General features: G+C 37.6%; 1 protein-coding gene across 1 annotated transcript in view; it reads right to left on the reverse strand.

Annotated features, from left to right (window-relative positions):
* Positions 1-2,494: 2,494 nt before the first annotated feature.
* The window catches only part of LOC119797288 (ubiquitin carboxyl-terminal hydrolase 43-like), a 155,211-nt gene continuing 134,588 nt past the window's right edge, over positions 2,495-23,117 (reverse strand). The window contains exons 12-18 of the mRNA XM_038306305.1: positions 18,388-18,465; positions 18,156-18,285; positions 14,364-14,706; positions 14,101-14,259; positions 13,807-13,983; positions 11,038-12,141; positions 2,495-3,313 (exon numbers count right to left, since the gene is read on the reverse strand). Of these exons, the coding sequence (XP_038162233.1) occupies positions 3,303-3,313; positions 11,038-12,141; positions 13,807-13,983; positions 14,101-14,259; positions 14,364-14,706; positions 18,156-18,285; positions 18,388-18,465 (2,002 nt within the window). The 3' untranslated portion in view covers positions 2,495-3,302. The remainder of the gene's footprint in view (positions 3,314-11,037; positions 12,142-13,806; positions 13,984-14,100; positions 14,260-14,363; positions 14,707-18,155; positions 18,286-18,387; positions 18,466-23,117) is intronic.

Here is a 23,117-nt window from a genome sequence, read left to right on the forward strand (position 1 = left end):
GTGTCCCGTTTAGTCCCACTTTGCAACCTTATCCTCTTGTTTGAAACACACAGTTTTAATCTTGCACTTTATTTACAGTGTTACAGATCAGGTAGAAAATGTCACCTTCTTTTTAAAAAAAGATACTAAAATAGAATCTAACCAAATAGTGTCTCATCACACCCTTTACACTGAATACCATGACTCACTTTTGTTCTGTTCTTATAAACGGTCATGAGACACATTAAAGTTGACAGCCAAGACTGATTTATATTCCTTTAGAGAAGAACAAACATTTTCAAAGTGTGTGAAATAATAAAAAATCAAGGTGAAATATAAGTCAGAACCATATTTATGTTCCCTTTTGAGTTTCACTCCTGAATAAAAGCTGACAGACACAGAAAGGCAACTGTAACTGAAGACTGCGATTTATATGCATCACAAATGCAGCTGCATAACTGACAACCACAGGGCACCTCCCCAACATAAGGTGTGAATGTGATGAAGCATGATTAACCCCTTTTATGGCTGCAGAAAGAATGCGGCAACACAGAATAATAATTCCTTGTCTCAATCACACACAGAAAATAAAACTGCTCCAAAGGAACCATCTGTATCCAGTTCTTGTAATACAGTAGTTGTATTTTACAAGACAGAATTTCAATTTCCTTGCAGGAAATTTAACGCATCCTTACAGTGGATTAAATCTGTCCTTTTGGGAAAACCTTTGCCATGGCTTTTACTCGTTTACGTATTTATCTGGAACTCTTTTCAATGGGTATCATGTATGTGTGTGTTTCTTTTTCTATAGTCATGTTATGATTATATTTCATGAGACGTTTGCTTTAAAATCGTCTGTTAGCATCAGTTGAAGGGTTGGAGACAGTATTTACAGTGGCTAGCCAAAGTTTTAACACCACATAACCTTTGCATATTGTTACGCATTAAAACCATGAAACTTTAATGAATTTGATCCCGATTCTGTGGGAAAGAGCAACATGAAGTAGTGCATATTAGTAAAGCAGAAGGTTAAATGTTTAGTTTTTTCCAAGATGAAAATCCAAACATCTTTATTACCTTCAACAAGAAACTAATTAATCAACCTGTCAGCCTGTGTGTAATGTAATCTGGGTATGAATGCAGCTGATGTGTGAAGGTACCAGAGGTTTGAAAGGAAACAATCAACCCTATGTACTGTAGCCCAAGGAAGGCAAGGGTTTGTGAAAAGTTTACAGAGCTGCTGAGGGCAGGATTAGTTTACGGCCGAGTATGTCAGCATTTGAACATCTCACAAAACAGTATTCTGTTCTTCATCTGCCAAGGTTATGGCATAACTTTTGAACTCCCAGCATGTTGTTGTCTAAACAAACTGAAAAAAACCTGCAGAGAGAGCATTGATCAGCTAAGCAGACAAGTTGGTTTGCTCTCTTCTGGTTTAAATCTAAATATACCACACAGGGCGGCGGGGTTCAGTGTTTTTTCATGGGGAAACAGAAAAAAATGACAAAAACTCCAAACAAAATTAGGGAAATGTTTAAGTTTTAAATAAATTTAGCCAAAGAACATTGAAAAGGTTGAGATAATTGCTAAATACAACTGAAGCTGTAAACTTACATTTTTAAATCACTGTTAAAATAAAGGTAGCATATTTTAATTTGTCCTAAAGACTCATGGGACTTGGTTCCTTGTCAGTACATATGATAAGTTGACATGTTAAAATAGTGATTTAGTTAGTTGAGTACAGAGGGCACTGGCCCCTGTTGACCCCATTATAGAACCATCCATGTGTCGAGGAGCTGCCAATATCCAAAGCTCAGGTTGGAGAATCTGCTTACAGTGAAGGTGTCAGAGGTGCAACTCATGAATTAGAATTTAGAACGCTTAAAAAAATAAAACCAAACCATATACTGTTTTCAGTTTGCCAAAGTCATGTTCATACACAGCAGACATGTAGAGTTTGTCCTGCGCAGATCTGTGAAATGTGTTCTGAATATGAATATGAAGACACAACCAATTATCATTTATGTTTGGTATAAAAATGGCATCTTATTTATAGCCTTCTAAATAAATAATATATATATATTTTTGTTATCACACAAAACCCACCCTTCAATTGAGGGTTGATCAGCTTTTTAAAATGTTTCCTCTGGTATTATGGAGCCTTTCAGGTTGGAAAACGTTTTGTTATCGAGTTAATCTCTGCAACTTTCCCTCAGATTAAAGCTGGGACTCTGCTTGGGCCACTTAAAGTTGTGACGTTTACGATAAACCCTTCCCCTAAGCCCTAATCTAGCAGGGGTGTGCATAATGCTGGGCTGAACTGGAGAAAGGGAATGCTTTAGATATATTCTCAGTTAAATTGGCCCAGTCAAAGTCCAGATTTAGATACTTCTTGGACATTGTGGTAGGACTTAAATATCTAAGCTCTACTTTGTGTTGGTCCAACACATAACATTCCCATAAAGGTGAAATAATGTGAACAATTTTGCATAAAAATAAAATAAAAAAAAAGACATAGATATGTGAGAGTATATTTCTTTTACACATTTGCATTTTTTAAAGAGTAAAAATTTCCGCTGACATCTAATAGCAGGAAGATCGATTTACAGAACGGCCTTCTATATCTCCATTTATTAGACCCTTATATAAATATCATGTGCTACTGCTTCCATCTTTTGCTAGCTGTAGTTCCCTTCAAAAGCTCATCCAACAGGTCAGTTGCCAGCAAAAACGTGGATATAAATTGAGCTAAAAAAAAAAAAAAAAAGAGTAGGAACATTTAAATGAAGGTGCATTAATTATATATTAATTTGATAAATAAATCATTGGAACATGGACTCTCTAACAGCAGACGACTTTTGTCCAGTGTTTTAATTTAAAGGCCAGTGTTAGTGCTTTTTAGAGTCTTTAATAGGCTGGCCAATATGTAAAGCAAACATTTGCTTCTTACATGTCAATACATACAGTACCAGCTTCCTTATCAACAATTTCCTGCATTCCTGAGAATTCTCATGGAAGTCTGAACAAAGATCCCTCTTCACTTCCCAAATGTGAATTATTGAACCCAACAGACGGCAAAGTAACAGAACACAATGTGAGTGGAGAAAAAAAACAACTAATTATTTCCATCATATCTTTTAAAACTCTGCATAGATTTAGTTGTAAGACACACACAGGTAAGAACTTAGAACAGAACAATGAAAAGGTTAAATAAAAAGATGTCTGTTCCAAGCGATGCCTCCAGCAGGGGGCGCTTCTCTGGGTGCTCTGCTTGGAAAACCAGGAGGAGAGGTCCTTTTATTTCAAGCGCTCATTCTTGGCTGTTACATGGGCACTTGTGTAGAGGGAAAAAAATTTAGAACAATCATTAGTTTCAATAATGTCGCAATGAAAAGCTGAACAAAGGCAGAGAAAATCTGTTAGCAACCCTGGTAAAGACGAATTAAGAAAAAAAGGTTTACAATGAATATTAGATCAACAAAAGGTCTTATTGGGCAATATGCTGGAGGACAACACATATTCATCCTCACATACTAAGGGGGGAAAAGCCTTTTTTGTCCTACCATCACAAACATAAACAAGTGGTGTTAAATCAGCTCAACTAGAACTGTGTGCTTTAGTTTTCTGAGATTATGACTCAACAATAATAAGTTTTCTCATCTTCTAATAGGTTAAACCTAAATATCAAGGAAACCAGAAAAACTATTTAGTTCACTTAAACCTACTCAAAGGTTAACTTTAACCTAATGATAAAAGGTTAATATTAACATGTAAAAGTGTTGGGACCATTTTGTTTACTATGGCACACAGGAATAGGACACTAATATTGAACAACACAAAGCATCAGAATGGTTACTAACACCATGTTTAGCCAGTGACTGAAAATCTTTTAAGCTGCTCCAAGTTAAATATCGAGAGTGTTAGACTTCTAATGAGTAAAGTAACACATTTCAGAATATAATCTGTACACAAACAATATAAGCCAGTTTTAAAGATCATAGCTACAACTCTTTAATTGTAGCGATTGATTTTTCAAATCAATCGCTCCTTGTCAGCTCGTTAGCCCTGCCTTTGTCTCACTCAGGTATATATACTCTCCCTCTGCTCTCACTCTTTGTTGTCTTTGCTGTCCTCCCATGTTGTCCATCTACCTCGCCCCTGGCTCCTTGTGTTTGGTTTCCCCAGATGTCACCATAGTTCTGGTTTGCTTTGATTATTAGTTGGATTTTTGCATTCCTGCCTTTGTTTACTGTTTTGCCCCATTAAACTGCTAAAAATCTCCTCAGCCTCTCTGCCTCTGGATTTGGGTCCTCCAAACCACAGCCAAACCCTGACAAATACATTCACAGAATTAAAGTATTATTGTTACTGAGAAATAATCAAAAATTTTGAAATTTGGATGGGTCCAAGATGTATAAACATTACTTTCTGGTTATGATGCTAAAGTTGACACAAATGGATTTTGCACCAATAGGAACTGGGTTGAAATCCCTTCAGACTGAGCTCAGGGGCCTGTTTCAGAAAGGAGGTTAAGTGAAAACTCTGAGTTTGTTAACCCTGAAATGAGGGAAACTCTGGGTTTTCTGTTTCAGAAAGGGAGGTAAGTTAAACCTGAGAAAGCAGAGTAAGTCAAGCCCGTTTCTGAAAGAGAGGTAACTTATACTCAGAGTCAGTTCCCATGGCAATTTACTCTGTGAACCTAACCTGGTCGGGAGCAGGTTTTCTTCAGAAAATCCAGAGTTTATTTTGGTCTCCTCCCCTTTTTTAAAGAGGAAGTGGTGTTTAAACACCTCATTGATTCTTTGGGGACATACAGTATTCATTGCACACATTTCAGTCACGTAGAGCGCATCAAAGGGAATGAAATGGCATGTACTTTAATGGATGATCCTGTTTGTAAAGCCAGGTAGCTACTCTACTCCCATGATGTGCTCAAGGCTTACCTGCTTGAATTTTTTTTTTATATTTCATTTTCAGCTGCTGCCATGTTCTTTTGATGCCTGCAGGATTGCACCTATCCATGAAAACTAAATTAGGTTTAATAAAATACTGTTCTTCCAGTTTCACCTCTGATATTATAACAGTTGGGTAAGTTACTCTAAAATAGTTCTTAATTACTAACTACAAATTTTATCTTCAACAAGTCTAATTAGATTAATGTAATAATTACTGTCTCTAGAAAGTATTGGTCTACTTACTAATTTGTTTTACTTACTTATTAATTACTTTCTAAATCCCAAATCAACCTCAACCACTTGAACAATACAAGGAGAGACAAGAAACTGCACTTCTAATGCTTTCAAATAAACAATATTCAATTGCATGAATTAATCTTAAATTGACCAAGGTGTGTAACTAGAGGGAGAAAGTTCAAATCAAAATATACCTTTTAAAATTTGATATTAAATCCACTATTGTTTTATAGTCTTTAATTTAATTACAGTATTTATATGACTTACAGGTGCTGGTCATAAAATTAGAATATCATGAAAAAGTAGATTGATTTCAGTAATTCCATTTAAAAAGTGAAACTTGTATATTATATTCATACATTACATACAAACTCATATATTTCAGATGTTTATTTTGTTTAATTTTGATGATTACAAATGACAACAAATGAAAATCTCAAATTCATCATATCAGAAAATTAGAATATTGTGAAAAGGTTCAAAATTGATGGCCCCTGGTGCCACACTCTAATCAGCTAATTAACTCAAACCACCTGCAAAAGCCTTTAAATGGTCTTTCAGTCTAGTTCTATAGGCTACACAATCATGGGGAAGACTGCTGACTTGACAGTTGTCCAAAAGACGACCATCGACACCTTGCACAAGGAGGGCAAGACACAAAAGGTCATCGCTAAAGAGGCTGGCTGTTCACAGAGCTCAGTGTCCAAGCACATTAATAGAGAGGCGAAGGGAAGGAAAAGATGTGGTCGAAAAAAGTGTACAAGCAAGAGAGATAACCGCACCCTGGAGAGGATTGTGAAACAAAACCTATTCAAAAATGTGGGGGAGATTCACAAAGAGTGGACTGCAGCTGGAGTGAGTGCTTCAAGAACCACCACACACAGACGTATGAAAGACATGGGTTTCTGCTGTCGCATTCCTTGTGTCAAGCCACTCTTGAACCACAGACAGCGTCAGAAGCGTCTTGCCTGGGCTAAAGAGAAACAGGACTGGACTGCTGGTGAGTGGTCCAAAGTCATGTTCTCTGATGAAAGTAAATTTTGCATTTCCTTTGGAAATCAAGGTCCCAGAGTCTGGAGGAAAAGAAGAGAGGCACTTCATCCACGTTGCTTGAAGTCCAGTGTAAAGTTTCCACAGTCAGTGATGGTTTGGGGTGCCATGTCATCTGCTGGTGTTGGTCCATTGTGTTTTCTGAGGTCCAGGGTCAACGCAGCCACATACCAGGAAGTTTTAGAGCACTTCATGCTTCCTGCAGCTGACCAACTTTTTGGAGATGCAGATTTCATTTTCCAACAGGACTTGGCACCTGCACACAGTGCCAAAGCTACCAGTACCTGGTTGAAGGACCATGGTATCCCTGTTCTTAATTGGCCAGCAAACTCTCCTGACCTTAACCCCATAGAAAATCTATGGGGTATTGTGAAGAAGAGGATGCAATACACCAGACCCAACAATTCAGAAGAGCTAAAAGCCACTATTAGAGCAACCTGGGCTATCATAACACCTGAGCAGTGCCACAGACTGATCGACTCCATGCCACGCCGCATTGCTGCAGTAATACAGGCCAAAGGAGGCCCAACTAAATACTGAGTGCTTTACATGCTCATACTTTTCATGTTCATACTTTTCAGTTGGCCAACATTTCTATAAATCCTTTGTTTTTATTGGTCTTCAGTAATATTCTAATTTTCTGATATGATGAATTTGAGATTTTCATTTGTTGTCATTTGTAATCATCAAAATTAAACGAAATAAACATCTGAAATATATGAGTTTGTATGTAATGTATGAATATAATATACAAGTTTCACTTTTTAAATGGAATTACTGAAATCAATCTACTTTTTCATGATATTCTAATTTTATGACCAGCACCTGTAAGTAACTTAATTCATTACACCCAACACTGTATAAAAGTAATTAAAATGTAAATTTACGCATTGACTCGAGCAGCTATTTTCACCCAAGCTAACTCTCTCTCCTTCGCCGCTGCAGCCGTGTTGCTTTAAAAAAAAATACATGTTCAAATTCTGCATATGCTTGCATAAGCACATCCAGTTCTGCTGGTGAGAAATATGCACACCTTTTTTTGTCTGACGCTGTTGCCATGGTGACTCGTGATATCTGTGCTCCATTGATAATGGCTTTTTATAGTTGTGGTGCACGCGCTTAACTCAGAGTCAGTCAATTTAGAGTTGATTAAACTAACTAATTTCAGCTGTTCTGAAACCCAAAACTCAGAGTTTCCAATCTCAGGATAAGTCAACTCAGAGTTCAAGTTTTAACTCAGAGTTGGTTGAACTTCCTTATTGAAACAGGCCCCAGGTGTTGTAAGATCCAAGTAGAATGGCAATAGAGTTGGGGATGGCTTCACTTCAAAGGTTCAAGCTACAGAAACAAAATGAGGGTGAACATCAGTCAAAGCATTGGTGGGAGGAAGAAAAGGAGGCTAGAAGCCCCACAGAGGTTCCTGCTTTTCTTCTGGTTAAGATAAATGTTTGGTAACGGTGGCATTAGCAGACCTGGCAAACGCCTCCACTTAACCGTGGTGAAGTTGGTTTGAAGTTGGATATTGGATATTCAAGCTCTGCAGGGTTAGTGGGATCTCGCTCAGGGTTGATCTGATTGAGGGACCCTGATTTCAGGCAGCGTCTCTCAGCTGCTTCCCCCTCCCACACGCTGTGGTGGAGTAAGGCACACTAGTTTTTATTCAATTTCAAGCTATTTCAAATTTTTAAAGGTATTTGTGAAGACTTTTTGGGACTTTTCTTCTATAGCTTCCAGGTCAAGTGACCCCCTGACTTCAAATCTGTGTGAAATTGTTCTACTGCATTAGCCTGATAAGGCACACTCATTTTTATTCTATTTTAAGCCTTTTTATGTTTTTAAAGATGTTTATAATACTATTTTTTTATATTTCTTTAATAGCTTCCAGTTCATGTGCCCCACTGAATCCATATCTGTTTGAAATTATTCTACTACAGTAGCCTGAAGGAGAACACTTATTTTTTAATCCAATTTAAGCCTTTTTATATTTCTAAACTTTTTTTAAATAAAAAATTGATATTTTTTTAAACAGCTTCCAGGTCATGTGACTCATTGAGTCAAATTCTTTGTGAAATTGTTCTTATTTCTGATTTTTACACTGACACAGATTTTATTCAATTTTAAGGCTTTTTATGTTTTTAAATATTTTTTATGATAAAAAAAAATATATATTTTTTAAATAGCTGGAAGGTAATGTGACCTACTGACACAAATTCTTTGTGAAATTGTTCTTCTATTTTAGCCTTATGAGATACACTCATTTTTATTCCATTTTAAGCTTTTGTATATTTTTAAAGATTTTTTATAATAAGAAAATATGATTATTCCTCAAAAGCTTCCAGGTCATGCGACCCACTGCCTCAAAATTTTTCTATTACATTAGACTGATGTGGCATACTCATTTTTATCAGATTTTAAGCCTTTTAATATTTTTAAAAGATTTTTTATAATATATTTTTTCTATTTCTTCATTAGCTTCCAGGTCATGTGACCCACTGTCTCAAATTCTTTGTGAAATTGTTCTTCTACTTTAGCCTGATGAGGCAGACAATTTTTTAATTCAATTTTAAGCTTTTGTATATTTTAAAATATTTTTTATAAGAAAATGTGATTTTTCTTCAAAATATTCCAGGTCATGTGACGAACTGCCTCCAAATTTGTGAATTACACTAAATATTGAATTTAAAAAATGCCAAAAAATATAAAATAACTTAAAATAAAAAAATTGCATGTGCCTCATCTGTCCCATCTATTGGAACATTTTCAGCCAGATTTTGAGCCAATGGTTCACATGACTTCAAAACTATAGAAGAAAAACCTAAATAAAAAATCTTTAAAAAAATCTTTCAAATGAAAGGAAAATGACTGTGGCTCATCTGTCTGATCTAGTGCAAAAATTTCTGTCAAATCTTGAGTCTGTGTGTCAGCTGAAACCTTTTGAGGAAAAAAAAATACATTTTAATAAAAAACAAAATAAGACTGATAATTGCATTAAGGTGTGTGTGCCTCATTTAAGTAATCTAGTAGCATGATATACCATTAATTTTCTTTATTGTGCCACAAGAATTTATTGATTTTTGTTTCTCAAAAGTGTTTGGTTCAGAAATTTGTTGACGGTCCAAGAGTGAACCACTGTGTATGAGAAGAGGGAGCAACAGAGTGCGGCTGGCCGAAGAATCGGATCGACTGTGAGCCAAGTGTCGCTAAATCCACGGAACTTGAATATCCAATATCCAACTTCTAACTAACTTCACTGCGGTCTCCACTTACTAGCAGAGAGGAGTGAAACTAGTACATTTGTCTTTTAATGGTTTTGTGTGGAATGACTGAATCTTTGGAAAAAGTAAGTTGAGGCTAACATCAGCATAACGCCACAGCTCCAAAACAGAAGTAAAACATAAGGGGTGATTGCTGCAAGAGTGTTGGAAAGATGTAGGCAAAAAAAAAAAAAAAAGTAGCCATTGGATCAAAAAATGCATAATCTACGATGTTATAACTGTCGAAAAATTTAGACAGGCCAAACAATAGACAAGGCCAAAAAATAAGGTGATCAAATTTAGAAATTTTTATAACTTTGTTTAAAACCTACAGAAACACTGCAAGAATGCAGCAATACTTTGCATCAAAGATGGACAACAAGCTGAGAATAGGGAGCAAAAACGCTTTGTGTGGGAACAATCAGATCCTAAATGTGCACAAAACAAGGCAATTGTTGTAGATTTCATAAGAGACAAGAAAAAGTTGAATCTTGCCAACATCAAGGAAGGAGAAGTGGAGCTGGTGGAGGAGTATAAATAAAAGCTGGACTGGGGACACAGCTGTGCAGCTGTCTAAAAGAAGGTAAAGAGCAGACTTAAAAGAATAAATAAAGAAAGAAGGCTATCTTCCAGTATTTCCCCTGGAGATTATTTTACAAAAAAGGATTCTTTATAAAGTGACAAACATTATGGAAAACAGATTGTCTTCAGTAAGAGGTTTCTCCAGATCCGGTGCAAGAAAGGCTGCTAATGAACCTCCACAACAACTTCATAAAAAAAACAAAAAAACTGAAATACTTAACTTCCCTTAAGGATTAATAAAGTATTTTTCAATTGATTGAATTTGAAGGAGTTTAAATGAAACTACATGTACAAAGAAACAGTTTTATCTGTGAGCTTTGGGTCTGTTCATCTTCCAAGTCAGAACCTTTTCAGAGTGGAAAAACCTTTATAAATACCAAAATATTTAAAATAAGAATCGAAAGAAGCCTAAAGGTTTCCTAGAATACTAAACTGATATAGCTGAAGACATCCATCTTACAAAAGGATAACACTTATATTTATATACAGCCCAACAGATCCAGGGCTACAACTAATGATTATTTTGCTGATCGATTAATCTGTTGATTCTTTTTTCTGTTTTTGTATTAATAATCCAATAAAAATATGCTTTAGGGGAGATGCTTGAGAAGTGGTGATGGTAAAACCACGACTAAAAACACCAGTTGGGGTGTTTTTATGAATAAAACACATTGACTTTGAAATTTTTCTTTAATGCAAAACATAGAGTATCTATATTTAGTGCAGTTCTGGATACATTACTAAATTGTTCTTTAGATTAATAATGATTAATTATTTGAGTCCTGCACAGATCCAGATCTGGTTCTTGTAGAGTCTTATAGTACACTCTCTGTTCTATTATTAAAATAAAAAACAAGGTATTAAAAGTTTTGGTACCCAAAATGTCCTCAGCAACTGTATAAAATTCCACAAATTACATGTTGAATCTTTCCAATTTGTCTAACATCTTTACCAGGGTTTATGGTCGGCTCTTTGCCTACCGAGGGAGGTGGTGCTGTACCGCGTCCGCTGCAGGGTGGAGTAGCCAGGCTTGTCTGACAACAAGACCCGGTGCGCCTGAGGGATCCCCACCTCTCCGTTCCTCTGCAGGGAGGCACATCTGCGAAACGTGAAGTCCAGCTTGGTCTGGATGTTGCTGGAGCTGTGAGCCCGCTGAATATCCACAGGCTCCTGATTCCCAGCCTTTCTGTTGGCAAACTGTACTTTGCAGTGATGGCTGTCGCATTTTTGAACCGTACTGCCTCTCCTCTCCTCTGGCGGTGCTGCTGGAAGAGTCCCGTTGGAAAGAGACAGTTTGGCTAAATTACTGCTTGCCAATTTTCCCAGGTGTTCATGGCCATTTGGTCGCCTCTCTCGGTCCTCGGCTGGGGACCTAGGAACGTCTCTCTTTGTGAAAACTGGCTTGAAAAATGACGAGAGATTTTCATGGCTCTGTCCCTCCTCTGCTGCCGGTTCTTTAGCCATCTGTATCAAGTCTTTTTGGCCCCTGGGAGTGCCAGCTGTCCGGGCGTTGGTTCTACGAAGCGTAGACTCCCTACTTTGAGGAGCGCTGTGGCTTACATGCCCACCCAGAATGCCCCCTCTCTGGAGGTGGAGGTCCAGGTCTCTAATCTGATTAATTCTCAATCTCTTAGACAATGAACCCTGCCTCAAACAGTCATCATCTCTTGAAACAACCTCTCTGTCATTACCATATTCTTGACCTGCATTTCTCTCCAGAACGGCTCGGCTTTGCCCCTCAGGGATTTTGGGAGAGTAACATCCATCACAGCTGACTCTGTCTGTACAGCTAAGGCTGCTGCCACTAGGCGAGCTGCAGTCCTGGCCAACTCCAAGGACTCTCCTTTGTGGTGGAGTGGCCACCAGGTTAATGATAGGGTCTTTGGTGCATCTGGGCCGCCGTCCGGACTCCAGGTACTCCACAAGCTCTCCAGACTGGACCTGGACAGAGTGCTTGATGCGGTCTTTTGACCCGAAAGACCAGCGTATAGGAAGAACTTTGTTCAGGGTGTCCTTGGGCTTGGCAGGTGACCTCATGCTTGAACTCCTAACTTTGGTCCTTTGCACCAACTGATTGGGCCCATCTGTAAAAGAACATTTAATGTTAGCATGCTGACCAATATTTAATATAATATCTAATTATTAAATCTTTGCAAAAGTATTCTGAAGATCTTATGAGATCCAATAATACAAAATTGTGGAAAAACTGTAAAGTGCAGCTCATCTTCTGATGAGTGAATTGCACCAATTCATGGATGGATGATATGCAAATGTAAAATTGAATTTCTGCAAAGAGATTTTCCAAATCTGAAAGCCAAAGTTTGCATCTCTTAATGCTCAGAGGGGATTTTTTTTCTCCCTTTATATCTCATACATGTTTTTTTTTTTTTTTTACTTTTGTCAGGAGCACTTAGATTTAAGTAACCTAAATAAAGTGTTCAAGAAATATTATTTAGAATTAAAATAAACATTTTATTGTCATTATTGCCTCCAACTTCATGGCTTAGAACATACGACTGGGCGATCTAGTCTGGGATTTTTTTCATACATCATTCACCTGGAACTGTTTCTCAACCTTTTCCTGGATTTCCCTCTGGTGTTTTATTGAACTTTTGATCACCTGGCTCTGAACCTGACCTTGCCTCTGACTATGGCTTCTGGTTTGTCCTCCTATTCTTCCTGCCTACTATTGCCTTCACAATACTGACCCTCTGCCTGACCATGGCTCATCGTTACTTGGTTGGAGTTATTCTCTGGGACGTCCTGACCAATGAGAACAACATCAGTGCTACTGTAAGATGGCATGAACCTAGCCTTGCGGTTCTCCCTAGACTTAGGATTAAGAGAAGGTTTGTGACAAAGGTGTCAAGTAACAAAGTACAAATACTTCGTTAATGTACTTAAATACACTTTTTAGGTATCTATACTTTACTCCATTCCTTATTTTTCTTCCTACTTCTGAATTCTACTCATTCATCATATAACGCAAACGCTCATTGGTTAGCTATTTGTCAAATTTGTGTTGATACCAAAGGAAATCATCAGAAGCAAGCAGGTGTTCTTCAAACTACAAATGCGAATTGTCTATGCCATTTCTGAAATGTCTGAAAGGTCGGACACAGGCGAGAGTGTACTGTTAGATGGAGACGGAGACCAACAAGACCTCCCTCATCCTTGGCCCTATCTCAAAGAATTTTTAGTGACCATTATGTTGTGATTGATGCCCATTGTAAAGCCCATCGTACATTTTCAATGAAACAAACTGTGCTAAGCTTTCACACTGGTTGTCTGGTTTGAATTCTGATCATTACAACATGTGCTCTAGTCAGATCAGACCAAACTTTTGACTTGATATCTGAATCTATTGGTGCAGGAGGCCTGGAACCCCCATCTGGTAAGTGTTTATGGAGGGAGGGATGTGGCTAAAATTCGAGCTAAAACTGGGGGGCAGGTTCACCTTCCTGGAGGACAACTAGAGTTTGCTTTAGATGACAATCACACCCATGAGTTAAAATGGCCTAGTCTAAGTCAAGAACTAAAAACTGTTAAAAATCTTGAAAAAGGAGAAAATTGGAAAAACATTAAAGAATGACAAATGCTGTTGCCAGGCAAAGTGGTCATAAAAACTGTCACTACAATCTGTGGTTTAAAACTTTGATAGCAAACGCATCCAAAATTAAATACAGCAAATTTGCATAAACATTAAACTTGTCAGTCATTTATATTTATTTTGCAATCAAAATACCTACTTCCTTCTACGTCTCTGTTAGGTTCATCTCCAAACACTGGTAACTCTGGGGACTCTGGAGCATACACTGGTTCTAAAAGGGCCGGACTGGGAACACTGGAGACCATGCTGCCGCTGCTGCTTCCTCCTCCGTTCAGTCGGACCAACCAGTGATCAGAGGTGGATGAGCTGGTGGAACCTACAATTACATCACATTTTACTGATTTATTTTTATGTATATCATAATTTTAATAGCATAATGATTTACTAACAATGCATATTGATATGAACAAACTAGCTGAGAAAAGGGACAAACCAGTGACTGAGGAGCTGGCAGACCACAGGGGTATGGTGCTTCTTTTCTGATAGAAGAGAATGTAAGCTCCACGCGTACACAACTCGGCCTCTGGAATGGGCTCAACGGTGCTGTCGTCATAACTGTACCACTGACCGTCTACTGAGTTTCGACAAAAGGCTGCAATTGAAACAACATGTGAAATCGATACATATAACCTTTTTTCTAAACAGAAGAGGCAGGTCAAAGGAAGAGTAAACTTCATGTGAGGAGGGAATACAGACCTGTGTAATGGCCACCGTGCATTCCTCCATGATGGTTGCAGACTGCGTACAGATCATACAGGAAGTCAGGGGGAGCCAGGTCCGGCCGCCTGCTGTGTTTCCATCCTTGTCGCAGAGGGGGTTGTTGGGGGCCGTTGTTGCGGTTCACCATGTGAGGCGTCATGTCCAGTCCGGCCAGGGGAAAATGCACAAACGTGGTGAGCTTGTCTCTCCGCTCGCCTACCTGCCGGAAGCGCTTCAGGTGGAGGATGAGGATGTCGGGCAGGGTCCACAGACTCATCTTCACCATGCCCTGCTGCAGCTGCTTGCAGTGGGGGCACTTCCAGGCATCATCTGGGGCGAGCTGGAGGCAAAATACAAGGAGAATATGGAGAAGAGAACAAAGAAAAGAGATTTTTTTAGGATCTAAGTACTTGGTAGATGTGATTCCTTTTAATTTAGTAATGCTACCAAATGAGTCTATGGTTTTTACTGTTATTTCATCAGACAAGTCATTCAAGGGTAGGATAAAACTGTGAAGTGGAAGGAAAACGACACACATGGTTTCCAACATTTCTGTAAAGGAAAATCTAAAGACCATGGCTTATCCTAAAAGATGTATCCCTTTTTAGTCCAAACCTGTGGATAATTTAATTGTTTCAAGTCTTCTCCTTTAAACATCTACAGTTTTTGCTAATTTTTTAAATGCAAAATAATTCAAGCTCCATCATATAGCATTCATGAACAGACATTTTTTTAATGATTTCCTACAAATTCTATGGTTCCTTTTAGGTGTGGACTTTGACTGGGCCATTCTGACATGTGAACATAGTTGTCTCAGGAAGGAACATATTTTCCTTCCAGGTTTCCCTCAGATTGAGCTCCAGTCATCTTCCCACCAACTGACCTGCATCCCATTACCTTCGGGAGAAGAAAAAAAATCCCCTAACAGGATGCTGCCCCCACCGTCTTCAGGGTGATTATTAGAGTTAGTTTTCAGTCCATTCTGGTATTCCTGCAGACATTTTTTGCTGTCTCTTTAAATGGCTTTAAGAGGGGTTTCTTAACTCTGGTCCTCAGGGCCCAAGGTCCTTCATGTTTTGGATGCGTCTCTATGCTCACCTTTTCATTCAGGTCAGGAGTGTAGAGGTAGTGAAACACATAAACATGTAGGACAGTAGGCCCTGAGGACCAGGGTTAAGAAACCCTGGCTTAACCTCTTAACATCCACCTCATTTTGGGTAATCCTCGCCTATTTGGCATACCCAAATGGAAAAGCAAATAACTTAGGAACTGTAAGCCCAAATTACATGCGAAATATATTATTTGAAAACTAACACCCTCTAGTTTTCTAATATATAAGTTAAAATTGGGTGACTAGAACACAGACCAACCTGCAGCAGTTTAAACATGGAGCAAAGTCATTGTGTTTTTTATTCTTGGAAATGATAGGTCTTTTTTGAACAGCAGTAATAAAGATATTCTTGAGAAAAGGCAGGTTGTAATGTATTATATTTTTTCTACATCATGTCAACCACAAATGCAGAACATTTCAGACCTCCAGCTATAACAGTTCAACAGCTGTGGGGTATGGAACTTTTGGTGTAAGCTTGGAGCTGCTAGTAAAAAGTTTACCGGTGGAATTTTATGCATTCTGAATTATTACCCCCACTTAAGGTCCATCTGGTCGCCGGCGACCCTGGTGGGTTTTAAGAGGTCAGAGAAACATGTAAGTGAAAACCTAGATTTTCTAGTTTAAACTGTGGATCTTTGCAGAATTAGCATGGACTGCTTGGCTGCCTCTGTGACTGATCCTCTGTCCGTCTGGTAGGCTCAGGCATCAAGAATCAATAAGTAATCAAAATCGGGTCTAACTTTTTGACTCTCACAGAAACATTTAAATTGATAATTTTCGATTTCTAGTTTTGATGCCCAGTCTGCTGACTGGAAATAGAAGCAGCCTATTACTTGAATCCACAGGAGTGTGCGCAGCCCTCTGTCTGTTAAGCAGCAAATAAAAGGGTGGCTTTAAGTGCTTTTTTATGTTATTTCACTTCAATAGCATAAGGAGGCAAGTGTGCTTCCGTTTCAGCTAACAAGCGACTAAGACGGGTATGCAACCTTTGACATCCAAATAACCATTTCGCTCTAAGTAAAGCTAAATAAAAGTGGTCTAGAGTTGCAAATATTACAATACGGTCTAATAAAACGGATGTTCTTATACAAGTTAAACATCCAAAGGCTGTTGCCATTTATTTGTATTTTTAGGTTTTGCAATGAGGAAAAACTAAATTAGTGGTGTGCCGTTAATGGCGTTAATGTGCTGCATTAATGCCAGACTCTTATAAGGCGATAAAAGTAGTTATTCTATTCTTACAGTTGGGTTAGGACTTTCACCTTGAGATTTTAGCACGGATGTATATCTGGGGTCGAGAACTAATCAATCTTCCAACCTGTGTAGGCATACTGTAAAATGTTAAAATTGACGCGCTATTGGAGCCTCTTAAGAATTAGATTAATTTCCTTTTTGCTAAATCATTAATTTTACAGATCTAAGGTTATATGAAAGATCTATTGTTATTTATTTATTGATCTTATTTGGCCCTTTTCCTAGTCCAGCCGCCTCCTGCTGTGGTTGATCTGATTCTTTGCTGAAGTAGTGAGAGTGAAACAGTTTTTCTAAAATCAATTAACGTTTATATTTAAATATTTTGTAAGTCAACTTGGAGATTATTTCTGTTATTTTTATAAGTAAAGAAAATACCTTCTGGAACCAGAAAACTCAGCGAGTGCTTTTTATTTTTGAGTGGGTCAAAAACCTCCTCCTAAAAACTACTCAGGCAAATTTTTGATTTTTGGGAACTTATGTTGTTGGTTTAACAAGTAGAAAGACTTCACTGATGACTTGAAGAAAAGCCCAAGGATGGGGGATCCAGCCGATCACTTACAGATGAACAAAGAAAGCAGGCAGTGGGCCGTGAGTAAAATCAGCTGATTGAGTTTATCAATGACAGTGCCGCTGTGCTTCAGAGAAACAATTGATCACTACAGAAAGCAAAGTTTTTCATTTTTGTAAAAGGATTGTGGTAAAGAAGGATGTTTGATGATGAAGTTTTTTAGAAGTGAAGGGATCTTGTGTGTGATCATTAATGATGTCTGACCCTGAAACTCTGCTTGCGTCTAAGATCATGTTAAATATGGATGCATCTACTGTATAAAGATGCTGGGTTTGCTTCAGGGAAAATGTATTGAGCAGGTGTTAAATTTCTTTCAGTTATTATTTAGGTAGCACATGTATCATGAATTTCTTTGGCAAAATTCAAATGAGTGATTTTAATCTAGATAAATCTAGATTCATTCCAAGATTACAGTGAGATTAATCTAGATAAAAAAAAATTATCCATGCCCATCACTACATAAAATTCATTGATTTTCTCCTACAGGATGTTTATATTAGACAGACAGACATATTTAGTGAAACTGTGAAGAGAAGCTGCTCTTGGCCGCTGCGTTGGAGCGCCGCCATGGTAACCAACTACCCATTGGTGTAAAATTATTAGTCATCATTATTATATTATTGGAAAATTATGCCAAAGAAAAGCATTTTTCAAATTTTCAAAAATCAAATCTACAAACATTTTATTGGTTGTTCTATTGTTGGGAAATTTAAACTAAAAAAATGCATTAAGCTAAAGTTGGTTCTTCATTATTTGTAGCCACTATAAGGAGCCATTATGGATGGCCCAAAGAGCCATGCGTGGCTCTGGAGGCGCAGGTTGCACCCCCCAGGTCTAAGATACCAGCAGACGGTACCTGTTCCTCTTTGGTGTAGAGCTGGAAGCACTCATCCAATGTGCAGCTGAACTGTTGGACGTGCTGCTGCTGCAGATTTCGTACGCTGTCTGCATCCTTCACCACTTCCTCGTGAATGTTACCGAACAGGCTGGTACCCCAACAACAACAACAACAACAAAACAGTCAAAGAAAAGGTGCAAACTGATTCCACAAGAAGTTTTAAAGAGACGTGAAGGTTAAACACACTGACCAGTCTTTGACTCTGTGTTCCCACTCAATGATGAGCTTCACATGAGGAGGTCCTCCAGAACCGCAGAGCTTTAGAGCCCTAAAAGAAAAAAAAAAACGTTAAGATAGAGTAGTTGCTGCAAAAGGATTACCAATTATTTTTTTATCCGGATGTAGAAATGTCATAAATTTACAGTGATTTCAATGAAAGGCCTCACCACCACGATTCTTTATGGTTTTTTATGACTCCATTAGAGCTGTAAATAGATTTATTGTTCAAAACAGTTCATGCAGCAATATCCTGCTCTTGAACCCTGACCTCTGCCCCAATGAATAAATGGCCTGTTGAATAATTTATAATCTAATCCACAAAAACTCTTACTTCAGCCAAAACTGGGCATCTTCCCACAGCATCACTGCAGGCAGGTCAAAACTGTTGTTGAAGCCTTTCACTCCAAGAAATGGTGTTAGTAAAGGATAAATACAATCTGTGAAAATTATTTAGCAGCAAATTAATTAGATTATAAGCCTTCCTTTTTGTTAGCTGCAGCAAATGCAACATAAAAAGATCTAAAATAATCTACCCAAAGATTTTGGCAAATTCAAAGTGTACATGTGGCAGGAAATAACTGATTTGTTGAACTCTTCAGAAGAAGAAAAAACAAGTGATATTAAAATTAATTTCTTAAATCTAATTCTATAAAAAAAAAAAACATAATATTTCTTATTGGTCTGTTAAAAAAGTCTCCAATTGGACTTATTAGTCGTGTGGGGTACGTAGTGAGACTAACTGCTGTGGAGATTAGGGGTTCAATCTCAGCCTGAGGCTTTGAGTTGAAAATCTTAAAGTTTATAAACATAAGCTAATTTCTCTTGATGTTTCATAGCCATTAAAATAAGAAAAACTTTCCTATTGATATTTGAGTAATATTTTTGCTTTTTGGGTTTATTCTATTGATCATTTTATATTGTGTTTGCAGGAAACCCTTTGCAGCAACATGAGAAATAAGTCAAAAAGGTTCAAAACAACGAATTTTCCTTTATTAATCATAACTCATCATCAACACCGAAAGTTTATGCCAAATATCTACATGTGAAGTTTCTTAACATCCTGTATGTACATAGTGAAAGCAACCCCTGTAGACTGATAAAAATAAGCCTCTCCAAAAGTGGAACTAAGACAGATAAGCAACAGTAAAGCTGGGCAATATATAGAGATTCTAAAGATGTTATCAATTTTTTAGGATATAAATCTACATCTATATGCATACATTACATGCATAATTTAAATGCATTGATATATTATTTATATTTAGGACAAAGCTTTTATTTAGAGATGTCTTTTTGTTATTATTTTATGCAGATGAAAACGTGTCTAGAATAATGCTGTATATTACCATTCAGTTTAAAAATATCAGAATATTATTTGTGGTCCATCCTGCAGCCTTAGTATGGTTAACTGATAAAAGCAAGTCCTATCCAACCATTGGGGAATCCTAAAGGTGGCATTCTCCATTATTCAGTATATTTCTGGTGCTTTCATAGGCAGTATTTTACAAATACTTCATGTTATTTTGAAATATAAAGAAAATGTGTAGTATTAGATGCAATACTCAGGAATGCTTGGAATTTATTCTAATTTTAATTCATAAAAAAAAACAATTATAGAAAATAAATTCATTTTCCTTTTTTACAAGATAAACTTAAAAATAATAAAGGTTTAATTCATGCATTTTATAAAATGCATGTAGGTGGCTCTAGATCATTTAAAACTATTTTCTTCCATCTAGGGCGGCAGTTTGAATCATTGAGTGTTTCACCAGGAAAATGTTCCCCAAAAACAACAACAAAAAACAAACAAACAAAACCCAGCTCAAATAAATGATTGGGCCAGAAATGATGAGATTTCTGTCTATGAAGAGAGCGAGCAGGTGTCAATTATTTCTGACCACTAGGTGTCAGCAATGTTAAAGTTATTGTATTCTGGACCATCAATCCATCTGATAAAGAAATAAAATGAATCTAACCATCAGGAAAATGCATCAGAATAAATATCTTAGCTCCTACTCCTACTTATTTACTGACTTATTGCTTTATTTGTCCATTAGTACATGTGCAGGCTAACCTCGTTAAGAGGAATCTTTCACCTTCATTATCAGTAAATTTAGCATTACTATTTATAAAAATGTACATTTCCATTGCGGCCTATAGTGAGGTGCGCTCTATTGCACGGAAACCATTCTACAAACAATAAATTACAGGGAAAAGTTTAAAACCTTTTAAAAAATGCAACAACAAAAAAAAAATATATATATATGAATAATAATCTAGACAAGAAAGTTCAATATTTTCTAGAAAACATACCTAGAGAGATTAAAAAAGGCAAAGTATTTGCTGTATTGCATATCCTAAATGTTCATCTAGATATTCTTGAATTTTTGTCATTTCTTCTCCTGCTTTTGATTGGTGCATGTAAAACGTTTCACTTTCCAGGCTGGTGCAGAATAAAGGACTCAGTTATCCACCTGTAAGTAATGTATCATAATCCAGGGACCAGTATACCTTTCACCCCATCTCTCTTCTCCTCTAACCTGTACAAAAAGAGGAGCTGCAGCTCTATCCACTACAGTTTTTTTTTATCATTTTTTCTCCAGTTTATACATAAAACCACTTCATACAAACAGAGAGCAACAGTAAAATTCCTACAGGTGAATGCAAATTAATAAAGATAAAGTAGTTTAATGATGGTGTGTAAACTTTATGGGGTGAACCATAAATCTTTGAGCTACAAATTCTAGGAAGGAACTTTAAGGCTAAGATAGAAGATCTCTGAGAGAATCCTAAAAAATATTCAGGAGCTACATTTCATTCTACATTCAGTAGATAAAAAACCTGAAATTTTCTTTTGGAGCAGAAGGTGGGCATTGTGGACACTTTTTGATTTTGCCTTATTCTAACGGTCTCAAGAAAATTATTTAGTCTGCAGCTGCAAACACAAACCAAACACCAAACACTGGCAATTATCCAGCAAGGAAATATTATTGTGAAAGAGGTATTTTCTAAGTATCTGGGTTTCACCGGGAGAATAATCTAGGCTGAAGTAAAAACACTGATGCTCTTTAAGAGGAATGGTCAAGGTAGAGGAGACTGAAATCTTTTAGAGAGTAATGGAAGGGGCTTAAGGACTTTCCATGACTTTGCAATGGGATCTTCTACAGTGCAGTACGTTGAAGCAGAAGGGTATAGCTTTAGCTGAGAAGAGGTGGTTATATGAGCTCATCAGGAAGTTCAACTCAGTTCTAGGATGTGCTTCGGACCAAGGAGACCAAAGCACTGCATCAAACCTTTCATCAATGCTGGACAATGCCTCCCATTTCATGCAGGAAACTGTTGCAGTGAAACACTGCTGCACCATAAGTGCACAAAGGAGCCTTATCGCAGATCTTTCCATCCAGGTGCTGTATGCCTTTATAACATTCACTGCTCCACACAGAACTCAATAAGTTGTTTTCATCGCTACTATTTTTATTCTTTCTGAATACAGTCTTGTTTTCAAGTGGTGGTTTTTATGCCAATATATAAACTCCTCTCCTTTCCTCTCCTGTCCTCTCCTGTCCTCCCGTGTCTCCAGTGTTTCTGGTTACCTGATCCTGACCCGTTTCTGCCTCTCAACCACTGAGTCTGCTTGTTCCCGCCTGATCTGTTGGCCTGACCTGTCTTCGGACTCCTGCTGGACTCTATCTGTTAACTGAAGTTGGAACTGATTCCTGACACCTTTCTTTATTCGGAACCTCTTTGTATCTCTGTTTTCCTGGTTCTGAATCCTGAACACGTCCTCAACCCAGGCTTTGGCTTCGTGCTCGGGATTATCCTGCCTTCCTTTGTTTGCTCAGATCTGGTTTTCCATCCTCCAGGGTTGCGGAATGTGGGACATTCTAGGGTGGCACCTGTCCCATCTTGTTAGCTGGCTGGAATCAACCTTGTTCTCTGAGCATGGACTGAACTAAAGAACCAGAGGTTCCTGCCTTAGACGTCCTCACTGTTAATTTAAATCCGTCGTTTTTAAATAAACGCTTTAAGGATATCTGACTGTCTTTCTGCCTTGAATACTGGGTCTGCTATTCTGAGCCTTGACAGTATTTAGATCCCAGCCTACTTTAAGCAGTTCCACCTAAATTTATTTCATTTTTCCTACCAAAAATAACACACTTATAATGTTCCAATCATACAACTAAACGTCTTTACAGCAGAATTCTACTATTATCTACTTGTCCATTTAGCAAACATACAGCTTCATGATGTGACCATGTGAGCATCTTATTTTTCCAGTTTTGTCACTGCACCACATAACAATACATTTACCTTTCAAACACAAACCCCAATTCAAAAGATTTGAAAATTGCTGTGAAATTTGGGCTAAACAAAAAACAAACTGCTGAGAACCGCTCTATTAGTTGTTTAAAGACTATTCGCTTTTAGAAAGAGCATATAGTTGAGAAAATCATAATGGCATTGCAGAAAATGTAAATAATACATGAAGGTACTCTACATTCAGAATGAAGACACTATCATGTTATGTGATGCAACAGCTGTTTAATAATGGCCATGCAGAAGAGCGTGCAACATGATTTTGAAAGCACTAAAATATGCACCATAGATTGTCATGGGAGGCAACACTATCAGGAAAGCTGAGTCCACCTGTCCATGTAAAACCTTTAATCATCCTTTAATGAGCATCTGACTCCTTACTCC

This window comes from Cyprinodon tularosa, unplaced genomic scaffold (assembly GCF_016077235.1).
Source record: "Cyprinodon tularosa strain WSP-4 unplaced genomic scaffold, ASM1607723v1 ctg579, whole genome shotgun sequence".
Classification (NCBI taxonomy): Eukaryota; Metazoa; Chordata; class Actinopteri; order Cyprinodontiformes; family Cyprinodontidae; genus Cyprinodon; species Cyprinodon tularosa.